Here is a 17,847-nt window from a genome sequence, read left to right on the forward strand (position 1 = left end):
AAGGGACTCTAAGGGCTGCAATTAACTCTGAAGGCGTCTCCCTCGTTAACCTGTAATCAATGAAGTAGTTAAAAGGTCTGGGGTTGATTACAGGTGTGTGGTTTTGCATTTGGAAGCTGTTGCTGTGACCAGACAACATGCGGTCTAAGGAACTCTCAATTGAGGTGAAGCAGAACATCCTGAGGCTGAAAAAAAAGAAAAAATCCATCAGAGAGATAGCAGACATGCTTGGAGTAGCAAAATCAACAGTCGGGTACATTCTGAGAAAAAAGGAATTGACTGGTGAGCTTGGGAACTCAAAAAGGCCTGGGCGTCCATGGATGACAACAGTGGTGGAGGATCGCCGCATACTTTCTTTGGTGAAGAAGAACCCGTTCACAACATCAACTGAAGTCCAGAACACTCTCAGTGAAGTAGGTGTATCTGTCTCTAAGTCAACAGTAAAGAGAAGACTCCATGAAAGTAAATACAAAGGGTTCACATCTAGATGCAAACCATTCATCAATTCCAAAAATAGACAGGCCAGAGTTAAATTTGCTGAAAAACACCTCATGAAGCCAGCTCAGTTCTGGAAAAGTATTCTATGGACAGGTGAGACAAAGATCAACCTGTACCAGAATGATGGGAAGAAAAAAGTTTGGAGAAGAAAGGGAACGGCATATGATCCAAGGCACACCACATCCTCTGTAAAACATGGTGGAGGCAACGTGAGGGCATGGGCATGCATGGCTTTCAATGGCACTGGGTCACTTGTGTTTATTGATGACATAACAGCAGACATGAGTAGCCGGATGAATTCTGAAGTGTACCGGGATATACTTTCAGCCCAGATTCAGCCAAATGCCGCAAAGTTGATCGGACGGCGCTTCATAGTACAGATGGACAATGACCCCAAGCATACAGCCAAAGCTACCCAGGAGTTCATGAGTGCAAAAAAGTGGAACATTCTGCAATGGCCAAGTCAATCACCAGATCTTAACCCAATTGAGCATGCATTTCACTTGCTCAAATCCAGACTTAAGACGGAAAGACCCACAAACAAGCAAGACCTGAAGGCTGCGGCTGTAAAGGCCTGGCAAAGCATTAAGACGGAGGAAACCCAGCGTTTGGTGATGTCCATGGGTTCCAGACTTAAGGCAGTGATTGCCTCCAAAGGATTCGCAACAAAATATTGAAAATAAAAATATTTTGTTTGGGTTTGGTTTATTTGTCCAATTACTTTTGAGCTCCTAAAATGTGGAGTGTTTGTAAAGAAATGTGTACAATTCCTACAATTTCTATCAGATATTTTTGTTCAAACCTTCAAATTAAACGTTACAATCTGCACTTGAATTCTGTTGTAGAGGTTTCATTTCAAATCCAATGTGGTGGCATGCAGAGCCCAACTCGCGAAAATTGTGTCACTGTCCAAATATTTCTGGACCTAACTGTACGTACTAGATTATAGCAACTCGGATAAGATGTAAGAAATTTGTCTGTCAATGGCAACCAACAGAATTGTGAATGCTGCTCTGCGCGTTAAGGTGTAGGACTTGTAGAGCAATAAACTTTCTATTCATATATAAACTGTAAAATTGAATCCAAAGGGGAGATATGACTTTAAATAAACTAATCCCTGTTGGAAATATATGAATGTTACTTGAAGATCAGAACCCTTTGAAGATCTCAGCCTTCAAGATAAATTGGTGGAAATAATTGCATCAATTAAATAGCCTGCCAAAGTGCTGAGCACGAGTTTAGAAGAAGTGAACATCGTTTTCTCTGAGAATCTCTACAGAGACAAAATGTAATCTCAGTCTTACTGAAAAGCCATGGCGGATTTATGAGTGACATGACATGACTGAAGGGTTGGATTCATTTTTGGGTAACCCTTACAGATGTTTTCATGTAAAAGTCCTGGGGGGTTCCTTGTCTCTGGGCCAGAGGAGACCACAGTTACAAATACCATTTCTTGGTCTGGAGGACATGTCCTGTCCTAATTTATGTAGACAGCTCATTAATTTGAATTGAATTTGTGCAATTCTTTATTTCTCCTGTGGAGGTGCTGCAGAGAATATGGACATTTTCTGCCAGATTTCCCTACAACATGGGGAAACTGTGTGAGCAATTTATTGTCAAAGGATCCTTCTCGCAAGTAGTGATTGTCCAAAGTAGAGAATCCTTTTAATCTGGGAAACCTCTTTAACATCACTAATGACCAGTGGCAACTGCTGGTGGCTATTACATGTGGGGGTTGAGGTGACCCTATGAAACACACTCAACACAGTAATGCCAGAAAGGTGGAATATTCAATATTAGGCTTTACTGCATTTATTTTTAGGTTTTGATTGGAATTTTGATAGTTTTAGATGGTTGTGATGTATACATTACATAACATACAGTAACTGTCTCTCTATTTACCGTGTACCAATTTTGACTTGCATTATATATTCTTCTCCGATCACATCAAAATTTATATAAATTCCTACTAACAGAAAGCACATTGTTGGAGATCAGATGATAATGTGCCAGTTAGATATTTCCTTGTAAAAGGGGTCATGAATAGTGATGGGCGTAAAGTAACTATTCGTATTTGGATTATTCGTAACTATATGGGCTTCTTCCAGGTATGAGTCATTTCTGTCATGTGATAGGGGCGTTGTCGAAATGCAGCCCATACAGTCTAGCATCTACCAAGGCCAGGGAGGCAGACAGGAGCAGGAATAGATACCAAAACCCAACCCACATATTTCTGTAACTTTACATACATATATTTCTGAAATAAAACATCCAATCGCTGAACAAAAGGTATGCTTAGATTCAGTATCATAGTGCCCGTATAGCACTGGCTTTACTTTATATATGAAAATCCTGATGGATGGATCTCTTTAATTTCCTTACTTAAAAGCTTATTGGTAGCAATTTTGCATTGTTCTCCTTCTATAACCTCTGTGTTGCACTTAGGGGCACTTTGCATGCTGCGACATCGGTAACAATGTGTTACTGATGCTGCAGTGATAGTCCCCGCCCCCGTCGCAGGTGCGATATCTTGTGATCGCTGCCGTAGCGAACATTGTCGCTACGGCAGCTTCACATGCACTCACCTGCCCTGCGACGTCGTTCTGGCCGGCGACCCGCCTCCTTCCTAAGGGGGCGGGTCGTGCGGCGTCACAGTGACATCACACGGCAGGCGGCCAATAGCAGCGGAGGGGCGGAGATGAGCAGGACATAAACATCCCACCCACCTCCGTCCTTCCGCATTGCAGCCGGGACGCAGGTAAGCTGATGTTCCTCGCTCCTGCGGCTTCATACACAGCGATGTGTGCTGCCGCAGGAACGAGGAACAACATCGCACCTGTCGCTGCACCGGCATTATGGAAATGTCGGACCCTACACCGATGATACGATAACGACGCTTTTGCGCTCGTTAATCGTATCAAAAAGGATTTGCACACTACGATATCGACTGCGACGCCGGATGTGCGTCACTTTCGATTTGACCCCACCGACATCGCACCTGCGATGTCGTAGTGTACAAAGCCCGCCTTACTATTGCTGTTGGCAGAATGAATTAACTGAGTCAATCAGGCAGCTATGATGTTTTTAGAGGGAGTTTGTAACTCTTATGTTTCTTTTTCTGAGCTCCTCTCAACTGATTTATAACGAGAGACCACATCAAAGTAGAATGGGCAGGGACACAAATATCCTATAAAAGCCAAATGGAGCAAAATTTTTAGTGAAACCCATTTGCAAAAATGATTAAACCCCAAATAAATGTATTTAAATTTAAAATAACCTGTCCGCAATGGTGGACGACCCCTTTAACTCACATGTCTGTTATTAGAGCGCTCACTAAACAGGAGGTGTTTCAAAATTATATGTATAAAAGACAAGGAATAGCTCAAAATAGGTACAATAAAGTAAAAGCAAATAAAGTTATGTGGATTAAATTGTTAGAATCCTGTAGAGACAATAACCGTTGTTAGAATTGGGAACAGTTACATCTGAAATGGCTTGAGGTACAGTAAGATGGATGAAGAATGCCTCATGTAAAATCATTACCTATTATTCTTTTATTTCCATTTTTTTTTACAGACATTGAAAAATAAATATTTGTTTAAGGGATATTTCTATATCGTCCGGATAGAAAATCCCACCCTGGTTTCCATTACGACATCTTGACGTAGGTTTTTGATTTCCATAGTTGACTCTTTTATCGCTATCAGTCAGTTATACAACACGTTGACTTTTAGAACATGACCACATTCACAGACAGCTAACATTTTCATTAACAGACGATTTATCTAATGGGGGCAATCCTATAGTCACCAAAGAATAGTCGTTTGTTTTGGTTTTGCTTTCCTTCTTCAGGTTTTTCATTTGTGCCAGCTGCAGTTGGCTTGAGTTGTATGCCAGCGCTGGAATGGTATTGACTAATATTAATTGTAAAGGCTTCTTTTCTTCCCTGTACCGACACTGAATATAGCGCGAGAATGCAGAGCGGTAGGTTTGGTTGAATAGTGTATATACCAGAGGATTTACTGCTGATGATAGGTAACCAATCCATACAAATACTTTCAGCAATTCTCCCATAATATGCTCGTTGCATAATTCTTTGCAGAACACAGCCATCACATTTGTGATGAAAAATGGACACCACATAATCACAAAGAGGAAAAACACAATCCCCAAGACCTTGGAGGCTTTCTGCTCATTGCTGATGGACTGCATAGTTTTTCTTCCATATGGAGCAAATTCTTTTTGCAATGAACGCTGGAATAGTTTTTCAGATGAAATAGATGTTTGCGGGAGGAAACTGAATAAAGCGAGCTTGCTCTTTGCCCCCAGGTTATTAAAACACAGGTCAGCTTCTTTCTGGAGTGATTTTATGGTTAAAAAATATGTGACCACCATTATGATTAGAGGAATGAAAAAAGCGACAAAGGAACCAACAATGATGAAATGCTCGTCTGATAATGAACAGTTTTCTTGGTTGAATACTTTGCTGTCGTCCTGGAGTCCGAACACAGGCACTGGCATGGAGATACCTGAAGAAAACACAAGAAAAGTATTAAATACTGAAAGGGCTGGAGGCTGCATACAGTTAGGTCCAGAAATATTTGGACAGTGACACAAGTTTTGTTATTTTAGCTGTTTACAAAAACATGTTCAGAAATACAATTATATATATAATATGGGCTGAAATTGCACACTCCCAGCTGCAATATGAGAGTTTTCACATCCAAATCGGAGAAAGGGTTTAGGAATCATAGCTCTGTAATGCATAGCCTCCTCTTTTTCAAGGGACCAAAAGTAATTGGACAAGGGACTCTAAGGGCTACAATTAACTCTGAAGGCGTCTCCCTCGTTAACCTGTAATCAATGAAGTAGTTAAAAGGTCTGGGGTTGATTACAGGTGTGTGGTTTTGCATTTGGAAGCTGTTGCTGTGACCAGACAACATGCGGTCTAAGGAACTCTCAATTGAGGTGAAGCAGAACATCCTGAGGCTGAAAAAAATCCATCAGAGAGATAGCAGACATGCTTGGAGTAGCAAAATCAACAGTCGGGTACATTCTGAGAAAAAAGGAATTGACTGGTGAGCTTGGGAACTCAAAAAGGCCTGGGCATCCACGGATGACAACAGTGGTGGATGATCGCCGCATACTTTCTTTGGTGAAGAAGAACCCGTTCACAACATCAACTGAAGTCCAGAACACTCTCAGTGAAGTAGGTGTATCTGTCTCTAAGTCAACAGTAAAGAGAAGACTCCATGAAAGTAAATACAAAGGGTTCACATCTAGATGCAAACCATTCATCAATTCCAAAAATAGACAGGCCAGAGTTAAATTTGCTGAAAAACACCTCATGAAGCCAGCTCAGTTCTGGAAAAGTATTCTATGGACAGATGAGACAAAGATCAACCTGTACCAGAATGATGGGAATAAAAAGGTTTGGAGAAGAAAGGGAACGGCACATGATCCAAGGCACACCACATCCTCTGTAAAACATGGTGGAGGCAACGTGATGGCATGGGCATGGCTTTCAATGGCACTGGGTCACTTGTGTTTATTGATGACATAACAGCAGACAAGAGTAGCCGGATGAATTCTGAAGTGTACCGGGATATACTTTCAGCCCAGATTCAGCCAAATGCCGCAAAGTTGATCGGATGGCGCTTCATAGTACAGATGGACAATGACCCCAAGCATACAGCCAAAGCTACCCAGGAGTTCATGAGTGCAAAAAAGTGGAACATTCTGCAATGGCCAAGTCAATCACCAGATCTTAACCCAATTGAGCATGCATTTCACTTGCTCAAATCCAGACTTAAGACGGAAAGACCCACAAACAAGCAAGACCTGAAGGCTGCAGCTGTAAAGGCCTGGCAAAGCATTAAGAAGGAGGAAACCCAGCGTTTGGTGATGTCCATGGGTTCCAGACTTAAGGCAGTGATTGCCTCCAAAGGATTCGCAACAAAATATTGAAAATAAAAATATTTTGTTTGGGTTTGGTTTATTTGTCCAATTACTTTTGACCTCCTAAAATGTGGAGTGTTTGTAAAGAAATGTGTACAATTCCTACAATTTCTATCAGATATTTTTGTTCAAACCTTCAAATTAAACGTTACAATCTGCACTTGAATTCTGTTGTAGAGGTTTAATTTCAAATCCAATGTGGTGGCATGCAGAGCCCAACTCGCGAAAATTGTGTCACTGTCCAAATATTTCTGGACCTAACTGTATAAGGGTAAAATAAACCCTCCAAAATAGCACAATGGAGGTATAGTCACACTACCTGGTCCCCTATACATTGCTGCCATCTCCGAGACTGGCAGCGGTAAGTGGCAACCACTGCGCTGTTAAGACATGCTTTAGACATGACATTGCTCCCTATGCCACTCGGTTGGCCATTTCGACACAGGAGACAAGGAATGCCCATCTCACCGGTGTAGTAGCCTGGAGGCAAATGGACAGCACCAGCTATGATGATCAGACATGACAAATGCATAGTCAATTTCAATGCTAGGGTAGAGGGTCACTGCTTCCCTCTAATTATTATCTAGGCAGAGAGGCAACAGTGACTAGTCATGAGTGTAATTGAGGAACTTGGCACTCAGAACTTAATGTAAGGAATTTATTATACAGGCAGTCCAGAACAATTATAACGTTTTTACCTCTATATTGGGGTTTTTATCAGACACTAAAATAGAAGAAATACAAAAAAAGAACATACATAAACATATAGGTGTGACCTTCCGAGCTAAATTGTAACAAAAGAACATATAATTAATTATCATATGAATATATCCAATCTTATTTACTTCATAATACAGAAATCATGATCACACAAAGTTATCATCAAAATAAAAATCTACAAAAGAGAATGAGGGCTTAAAATATAGCATTATTTTTAAAATTCATACATGTACAGTACAGACCAAAAGTTAGGACACACCTTCTAATCTTTAGAACAAGTGTTAAGAGGAGACTTTGTGCAGCAGGCCTTCATGGTAAAATAGCTGCTAGGAAACCACTGCTAAGGACAGGCAACAAGCAGAAGAGACTTGTTTGGGCTAAAGGACACAAGGAATGGACATTAGACCAGTGGAAATCTGTGCTTTGGTCTGATGAGTCCAAATTTGAGATCTTTGGATCCAACCACCACTGTCTTTGTAGAAAAGGTGAACTGATGGACTCTACATGGCTTGTTCACACCGTGAAGCATGGAAGAGGAGGTGTGATGGTGTGGGGGTGCTTTGCTGGTGACACTGTTGGGGATTTATTAAAAATAGAAGGCATACAGAACCAGCATGGCTACCACAGCATCTTGCAGCGGCATGCTATTCCATCCGGTTTGCGTTTAGTTGGACCATCATTTATTTTTCAACAGGACAATGACCCCAAACACACCTCCAGGCTATGTAAGGGCTATTTGACTAAGAAGGAGAGTGATGAGGTGCTACGCCAGATGACCTGGTCTCCATAGTCATCAGACCTGAACCCAATCGAGATGGTTTGGGGTGATCTGATCCACAGAGTGAAGGCAAAACGGCCAACAAGTGCTAAGCATCTCTGGGAACTCCTTCAAGACTGTTGGAAAACCATTTCCGGTGACTACCTCTTGAAGCTCATCAACAGAATGCCAAGAGTGTACAAAGTAGTAATGAAAGCAAAAGGTGGCTACTTTGAAGAATCTAGAATATAAGACATATTTTTAGTTGTTTCACACTTTTTTTTAAGTATTTCATTTCACATGTTTTAATTCACAGATTTGATGCCTTCAATGTGAATCTACAATTTTCAGAGTCCTGAAAATAAAGAAAACTCTTTGAATGAGAAGGTGTGTCCAAACTTTTGGTCTGTACTGTATATAATTTATATTATAATATAATTATTATTTTTAGAATGCATACATGTATAGAATTTTTATTAAATTATATACAAGTATGAATTCTAAAATTAATTCTATGTTTTAAGCCCTCATTCTCTTTTGTAGATTCCTCCAGGTTACTCCACCGCTGAGACTGGCATTCCTTTCCTCCTGTGTCCGAAATGGCCACCCCAGTAGCATAGGGAGCAATGTCATGTCTAAAACATATCTTAAAAGCTCCGTTGGTCCCACTTATCAGGGTTCAGCTTACACTGATGGGCAGGGAAGTTTCACATTTTTGCACACACCCCTGCGGCTCTTATTGGTGCATGGTAATTTCTTTGCGTGATGGACTATACAGTGTGTCCACCCATATCCTGTCCACTGCCATTAACTTGAGAACAGTGGCAGCTATAGGCATAGAAGTGGTGTCTAGGTATAGTATAGAAGCCATGCGCTATGCAATTAAACCACCTAGTGCTATTGCGCCACCTGGTGGAAAACAACGGAGTTAGCATTTTTGTTTTGAAAACGGAACGAGATAGAGAAAAAAGTGAATTACAAAGTTGAAGGGCATAATCAATTCAATACGAATTGACACCTTGCATACAGAAATGCTATGATTAGAACATGTAAAACTCACAAGGCTGAAGTGAAGCGATACCTCATGGAGACCTTCCTCTAAGTCATTGGGTATGGTGGCTGCGTGGAGTGGTCTCCACACTCACCTGACCTGACCCCATTGGACTTCTTTCTGAGAGGTCACATCAAACAGCAGGTGTATGCGACCCCCTCCACCAACATTGCAGGACCTACGATGATGTATCACAGATGCTTTTGCAAACGTGTCGCCCACCATATTGCACAACGTGCAGCAAGATACAGTATGCTATCCAGAATCCAGATTTGCATTGCAGTTGACGGTGGCCATTTTGAGCATCAAAGTTAAATGAGCGCCATTTGCGTGACCAGCATTCAATGTTTTGGGGGGGGATCATGGGTTTCATATCATAGCATTTCTGTATGCAAGGTGTCGATTCGCATTGAATTGATGATGCCCTACAATTTTTTAATTCATTTTTTTTCTCTATCTAGTTTTGTTTTCAAGATAAACATGCTAACTCCGTTGTTTTCCACCAGGTGGGGCAATAGGTGATTTCATTGCATAGCGCATGGCTACTTTACTATACCTAGACACCACTTCTATGCCTATAGCTGCTGCCGTTCTCAGGTTAATGGCGGTGGACAGGATATGGGTGGACACACTATATAAGCTAGTCACATGATGTAATAAAACAGGAAACCTTCAGTACAGCACACTTGGCTGTGCTGCGTTGATCTCTCCAAGCGCTTGTAAAACAAATCTTACTTATTTGGAGTGCCAAGGGCATAGAAGTAGAGTATTTCGCTCACAACATGGCGTCACGAACAGGGACCCAGACCACATTATTCGGATCTTGAGTGACAATTGATCCTCTGAGGAAAGTAATGCTAAAAGCTGTAGCATAAGGTAAGAAAAATGTAATTCTTACGCTTGCCTTACTTTCCAGAGAGTTTGATCAATTTTTCATTTCCGGGTGAGTTATTTTGTATTAAATAGTCTGGTCCAAGAACACAGGCGGATACCTATGCCTTTGTGAACTGTGTGCATGGGATGTGATCAGTGTGTAAGTGTGGATTTAGCATTGTACTGGTGGTCATTGGTCTGTGGGGTTGGATTGTAACATTGGTGGATTGTATTGATGTTGATGAATGCCGAGAGCAGCATGCTATAGCGGAAAGGAAACCCATATGTGGTTCCAAATTTCGGACGTGAAATTTGATGGATTTCATCTGACAAAATGGTCAGGCATGGAAAAAGAACAGAGGGAGAAGGGTCATAGCGAAAGGTACGCATCCCCACTGGTTTCTCTGAATCTTTTTGGTGTACCTGTTAAAATAGACAGAAGATGGGTGATCTGTACAGGGAGTTACAGATTGGCTATAGGTTGGACTGCTGTTTAAAAAGGTTTGTTGGCAAAAACATCCTAAAAGAATTGAAGAAAGTATATATTGCATAATTGTTTTGATAAATGGACCAGTACAATGAACGTGTGCAGAGTGTATCATATAGAATCTCTGATGAGATTGTGGAATGATCAATCCTCAGTTCAGTTTCAATAATGCTCTTAACAGGGATCATTCTAACAAAGAGAAAAGCTGGAGCAGGTACAGGCAGGCAGCACTGCCCCCACATCTGGAAAGGGGGAGGGCTAGGCAGTCGCTGAGTAGCTGCAGAAAAAAACACACAACAAACCCCCCAAAAAAATAAACCTGACTGAGTTGAGTATTGAATGAACATGTAATTATGCTGGGTTTCCTATCTTAAAGGACTTTTTGATAATTGGGAGCTTTTTGGTATTCTTTTAGCCTGGTGAGAATATAGAAAGTTTGCAAGTACAACATTTCTTTGTTATTTTGAATCCCTGAAGGGAACTTTTTTTCTTTTTTTTGAGGGGGAGGGGGGGAGGCGTTTTCTTGCATAAACAGCTTAAACATTTAAATAGTATAAAATAGTATATTTGCTTAATCAGCCATAATATAAATGCAAACCAGATATAAATAAGTGAAAACCTTGAAAAATTGGTAAATACAAAATAAAAAGATGTAGCTGCCCATATAAAACAATTGGTATTTTAAAAGTCTATCAGCATTATATCTTAAAAAGAATAGAGGCGGGTAAATATATATCTTTGTACCGTGTTAGCCAATCCAAAAATCTTAAAAGACTTAACCCAATGATGTTAGAAGGTATGATATCCATTAGTAAAATAAGTAAATAGATCCAAAGAGATGTGTTGTGCAAAGCATAAAAAAGATAGCCTTTGTTACTTGGCTGGAGTAGCAGAATCTACTTCAAACTTAAAACAGATAAGTTTTGTTTTTTATTTTTTTTGCTCTGCTCATAAAGGGAGGAGGGACAAGGAGTATTTTTTTTTTTTTTCATTTCTCTCCAAACTTTAAAACAAAGGAAAATGATTTTTTTTCCCTTCATTCTAACTTCTAGTTAGCATCCCGCTTCTGCACTAAGATAAGGAGTGGAATGTGGCATCTCCCAACTGGTGAAGTGAGCACTTTGTTTAGCTTTTAGAATAAAGGACTTGAGAAATGAAATTAGTAATAGTTTGTTTATTTTCCTGCTCATAACTAAATGATTAAACTAACTTTGCAGGGAAAATTAGATTCCTTGAGATATGCGAATTATAGTTGGCTTTTTTTTTGTTGTTGTTCTATTTTTATGGTGATGTACTTGGACAATATATTTTTATTTTGTGCCTCTGCATACAGACTGCCAGTATCTTATTAATATTTTGTTTTGGTTTTCCTTTCACGGATATTAGTGTACAGTATATACAGAATGTGTTATCTATCACAAGGTCCCAAAATTCCCTGGCAATGAAATTGTTGCAGAGATATAATTTCTGAAAAAGAATTTATATATATAAATGGACTTCGTTATATCCAGAAGTTGGTATTTAGTTTTATAGTATGTAATTTATTGCCTGCTGTCCTATTCAGCTTTTACAGAATAGCAGCCTACAGAGGCCACACAGCGTAGAATTTGTTAAATTGTTATGGTTAATACTTTAGATTTTATATTGATTGTCATTTGGACAGTTTATATACTTTTGGTGATTTTGTGTTTTGCATATAGTTGTAGGTGTTATTTGGGGAGTGCATCAGTCTTGTCTATCTTCAAAATACAAAGTCCATGGTCCCTGCTTGAAGAAGTTTGAACATGGATTAAAAGTGTCTGAGAATTTTGTCATAAAATGAAGCAGTGATAAATTGTGAACTGTGCTAGATTTGTACACAAAAAAGGGGGGAGAGAACTGGTTTGCAAAAACCAGCCAACAATGTAGTAAGACAAAATAAACTATGCCATCTCATTGCTTTTCATAACAGGGGGTTGTCGGGGATGGATATATATATGTAGATTGTCTAAATGTTAATTTAGATGCAATGTGCCTTTTCTCATGTCATAATTGTGGGACTTAACAGATACACAGTTTTGAATTCAGTTATCAAGAGGATACTGAATTCAAAAGGGGGAAGAAGGTCACCTATTATATTCTCCAGCAGTAGAGGGAGTAGCAAACACACATACTAGAGAGACCCTGAAACTGGTCTTTCCCACACAACAGGTACTGGATTACTATGAAATATGTCTGCTAACTGAAACCGGAAAATCGTGTCCTATATGTTAATTATTTATTGAGTATTTCCATGTAAAGTATCGATGACTACTAACTGTATCATGGTCAAAGCTAAAGTAATAAGCATGATCTAATGCATAGTTTTAGTTTTTGTTTTCATAAATGGAACAAAATGTTGGTCGATTTTATACTGGATATGCTACGCTTTACACCACGTGAGATATTAAAAAGCTGAACCACTCCCTCCCCTCCTATTGGTACAGGAGGCAGTAATGACGATTCCCTCTCTGGATGGGTAGAGCGGAAATGGGTAAGATGGTCAAATATGTATGTAGGTTGTAGATCTTTCCAAATGTCAAATGAGAAACCTATAAAGACTGTAGAGTGCGTGTGAGTCTGGATGGAGGCTCTCCTGTTATCAAATGATCCAGGTATAGTATATATAGGAAGATAAAGTTTAGACCTGAGCTAACAGTGATAGAGCCAGAGGAGATGCTCACACAGGTGCAGCCGACAAAGAAGCAGTGAACGGGCCTGGAGTTGAGAGTCTTTCACCAATACGGACTGACACCTCAGTGGCAACTGTCACGTCTGTGACACCTGCCACTCCTCATGTTATTAAATCCCTACAGGAACAAGCAATTCAACAGGGAATGGTGTGTGAGACAAAGGGAGCCAGCTGACTGAGGAAGGTCTGTGGATAAAGGGCGGTAAGCTTTCTCTGCGTGAGTTCTCTTCTCATTGATGGCCCAGGTAACCCATGGACTAACACATCTGTGAAAGACAGTTATGAGTGTGTGCTTTGGTAGACAAGGTATGGCAGACTCACCCAGACTTGTAAGACGTGTGCCTAAAACAATGTAAGAAAAACTGTAAAGAGTCTGTAAAAACACACCCCGCATCCTCTCTACCCGTTTCAGAGGCTGCAGATGGATTATAGATGTATATCATGAGTAGATCTATGCAAGTTTGTGTGTGTTGTGTAAATTTCTTTCCAGGTTTGGTCTGAGGCACATCCAGGGCAGAAAAGGATGTTATTGCTGAAAAGCACTCGACAGAGGTGGTAAGTAGAAAATGGGTTTCCAGAAGTGGAAAAAATGCAGATTTTATAGGAAGGTGATTAGAGAGATCTTGCAGTAACTGGGAAGTAGCAGCTTTCCACACTCCTCAAACTCCACAGAGCAGTGAGAAGGTGGAAAGGTTGAATGAGACAGTCAAGTCAAAAATACAGGAGGTAAAGGTGAAAAGCTAGCAAGTCGTGGACCAAATGCATGTTTTGTTTTCTTTTCTTAATAAACAGGTGTCTATATAAGATATTTTTTGGTTTAGCACCTAGAACATGATTATATTTCCCACAGATACTTCAGATTCAGCAGGATATAGTGACCAGGGATGTACAATTTTTATATGATTGACTAAATAGTGTGATAAACAGGTGTATTCTCCAATTCTAGATCCTAAATCAGAGCCACTGGCACATGGTCTCAAGCCAGGAGACTCATTGATCCTAAAAAGACAAGCGAGAAAGAGCCATGAGTCAAAACTAGATGGGCCGATCCAACTTCTCCCAACCACAGAAACTTTGATGAAGCTTGAGGGAATCTGAATATACAGCAGTCATTGTGAATAGTCAACGTGCCAGCAGAATGATTGTCTCAACACACTATAGGGCTGGACTATCTCACATAGGACATTATGAGATATCTTCAGATTGGGGCTGATATATGGGAAATAGCCAAAATAAGTGAACAATGGTTACAGAAACACGATGCAAACAAGGACTCATGGTGGGAGAAATATACTCCGTCCCTAACTAAACAATTAGTTTAAGGGTTTAAGTGGGCGATTTTCATGGATAACACACAACTATATGTAACTGGTATTGTCTTGTGTTGGTACATGTAGCTGTAAAAGTGCTAATCTGTGTAATAAAAAAATGTAATCAGGTCCACATGTAAGGGAAATCCTGTCAAAGAACTTCTGGTCGTAGGATACAGAAAGAAGACAAGAAGAGATCCTTTAGTGTTGTGATATAATTATGGGTATCTAGGTAGGGAACTGTGGAGAAGCAGGTAGGAAAGTCCCGAGGACATGAGTAGCGCGCTCCTATATACCTCCTGATATGGCCATAATTAGTCACAAAAGGGGGGATTTTGACAGAATACAATCCATTTTGTATTCTATAGAAACCGTCTTGTCTTATAACTGAATAATGTCATAGCGTTCAGCTTACACTGATGGGCAGGGAAGTTTCACATTTCTGCTAACACCCCTGCGGCTCTAATTGGTGCATGATAATTTCTTTGTGTGATGGACTATATAAGCTGGTCACATGTAATAAAACAGAAACCTTCAGTACGCCAGATTTGGCTGTGCTGCATTGATTTCTCTAAGCGCTTGTAAAGCAAATCTTATTAATTTGGAATTCCAAGGTCATAGAAGTAGAGTATTTTGCTCACAGTAATTAGATGGTGTAGTTAGGGATTGGTAGGGAATTTTTAATACAAGTACAGTTAGGTCCAGAAATATTTGGACAGTGACACAAATTTCGCGAGTTGGGCTCTGCATGCCACCACATTGGATTTGAAATGAAACCTCTACAACAGAATTCAAGTGCAGATTGTAACGTTTAATTTGAAGGTTTGAACAAAAATATCTGATAGAAATTGTAGGAATTGTACACATTTCTTTACAAACACTCCACATTTTAGGAGCTCAAAAGTAATTGGACAAATAAACCAAACCCAAACAAAATGTTTTTATTTTCAATATTTTGTTGCGAATCCTTTGGAGGCAATCACTGCCTTAAGTCTGGAACCCATGGACATCACCAAACGCTGGGTTTCCTCCTTCTTAATGCTTTGCCAGGCCTTTACAGCCGCAGCCTTCAGGTCTTGCTTGTTTGTGGGTCTTTCCGTCTTAAGTCTGGATTTGAGCAAGTGAAATGCATGCTCAATTGGGTTAAGATCTGGTGATTGACTTGGCCATTGCAGAATGTTCCACTTTTTTGCACTCATGAACTCCTGGGTAGCTTTGGCTGTATGCTTGGGGTCATTATCCAACTGTACTATGAAGCGCCGTCCGATCAACTTTGCGGCATTTGGCTGAATCTGGGCTGAAAGTATATCCCGGTACACTTCAGAATTCATCCGGCTACTCTTGTCTGCTGTTATGTCATCAATAAACACAAGTGACCCAGTGCCATTGAAAGCCATGCATGCCCATGCCATCACGTTGCCTCCACCATGTTTTACAGAGGATGTGGTGTGCCTTGGATCATGTGCCGTTCCCTTTCTTCTCCAAACTTTTTTCTTCCCATCATTCTGGTACAGGTTGATCTTTGTCTCATCTGTCCATAGAATACTTTTCCAGAACTGAGCTGGCTTCATGAGGTGTTTTTCAACAAATTTAACTATGGCCTGTCTATTTTTGGAATTGATGAATGGTTTGCATCTAGATGTGAACCCTTTGTATTTACTTTCATGGAGTCTTCTCTTTACTGTTGACTTAGAGACAGATACACCTACTTCACTGAGAGTGTTCTGGACTTCAGTTGATGTTGTGAATGGGTTCTTCTTCACCAAAGAAAGTATGCGGCGATCATCCACCACTGTTGTCATCCGTGGACGCCCAGGCCTTTTTGAGTTCCCAAGCTCACCAGTCAATTCCTTTTTTCTCAGAATGTACCCGACTGTTGATTTTGCTACTCCAAGCATGTCTGCTATCTCTCTGATGGATTTTTTCTTTTTTTCAGCCTCAGGATGTTCTGCTTCACCTCAATTGAGAGTTCCTTAGACCGCATGTTGTCTGGTCACAGCAACAGCTTCCAAATGCAAAACCACACACCTGTAATCAACCCCAGACCTTTTAACTACTTCATTGATTACAGGTTAACGAGGGAGACGCCTTCAGAGTTAATTGCAGCCCTTAGAGTCCCTTGTCCAATTACTTTTGGTCCCTTTAAAAAGAGGAGGCTATGCATTACAGAGCTATGATTCCTAAACCCTTTCTCCGATTTGGATGTGAAAACTCTCATATTGCAGCTGGGAGTGTGCACTTTCAGCCCATATTATATATATAATTGTACTTCTGAACATGTTTTTGTAAACAGCTAAAATAACAAAACTTGTGTCACTGTCCAAATATTTCTGGACCTAACTGTATATTAAAAAACAGCAAACATCAAATATGGCTTTAAATGAAATTTGCTTTCAGACTACCACTTTAAAGAGTCCTGCCGATAATAAGTAGATATTGGGGAATTCTGTACATACACTTTCTATAAATTTATAGTTACCAAGACTAAACCGGTACTATAACTTCTATTATTAGATCTTTATGGTCTATTGGCCAACATCGGATGTGCTAAACTTTAATTTTCTACAGTCAGATGTGAATTCCTTAGTGTTATCTTCATGCTCAACATCACGAAATAATCCACAAAAGAAATTTCTCACTCTGTTTATCTCTATCAAATCAATCTTTTCTTCTTTGCTATCTTTATCAGTTTTTCTTTCATGCGGCAATACAGTAAGCTAAGGCATGAGTCACGAAGTGGGGAAGCGGGGCTGCGGAAAGCAAAAGATTTAGGTCATCCAAAGTGAGTCGCAATGTGAAAGCCCCATGCAGTGTACAGCATTAGTGCTTCATGAGTTATACTTAGAATGGCAATATTTTCTCCTTCAAAATGTTGTAAAATGCAACAGGGAATAACAGAACCTGTTTAAGAACTATCATCTTCCATGGCATAATATTATGTAACAGGAGTTTCCTAAAAAGAACGGATGTAAAATAAAATGTATACATTTCGGATGCACTATATTAAGCCTCTCTTGTAAATGTCATATTTCTATGATAATGTGCTTATTGTTAATATGTCACATACAGCTGTTAATAGTGATTGATTTTGTACAAATAAAAGCACATATATTGTATTTTATGTGTACTGTTTTATACATGTAATACATACATATAGAAGTATTAGACACATCACCAATTTTCTATGTAAAGACAAAAAGTTTGGCGCAGCACAAAAACAAAAAAAATGTTGGGGTGCAATATTCCCACCTTACGGTTTCTTCAGATAACCATCCATGAAAAAAGACAAAAATAGGCAGGCAGCACTCTACAGATTTTTAATTTACCTGACCTTTATTGGTCACATAGGTGCATATTGACATTTCGGTTCACACTTGAACTTGTCACACTTTCAAGATTCAAGTGTGAACTGAAACATCACTATGCACCTGTGTGACCAATAAAGGTCTTGTGATTTAAAAATCTGTGGAGTGCTGCCTGCCT

The 17,847-nt window shown here is 39.9% G+C and overlaps 1 protein-coding gene across 1 annotated transcript in view; it reads right to left on the bottom strand.

Moving 5' to 3' along the window:
• Positions 1–1,351: 1,351 nt before the first annotated feature.
• The window catches only part of HTR2A (5-hydroxytryptamine receptor 2A), a 137,085-nt gene continuing 120,589 nt past the window's right edge, over positions 1,352–17,847 (bottom strand). Inside the window, exon 4 of the mRNA XM_075336892.1 lies at positions 1,352–5,027. Within this exon, the coding sequence (XP_075193007.1) occupies positions 4,246–5,027 (782 nt within the window). The 3' untranslated portion in view covers positions 1,352–4,245. The remainder of the gene's footprint in view (positions 5,028–17,847) is intronic.

Source organism: Anomaloglossus baeobatrachus, chromosome 2 (assembly GCF_048569485.1).
Source record: "Anomaloglossus baeobatrachus isolate aAnoBae1 chromosome 2, aAnoBae1.hap1, whole genome shotgun sequence".
Taxonomy (NCBI): Eukaryota; Metazoa; Chordata; class Amphibia; order Anura; family Aromobatidae; genus Anomaloglossus; species Anomaloglossus baeobatrachus.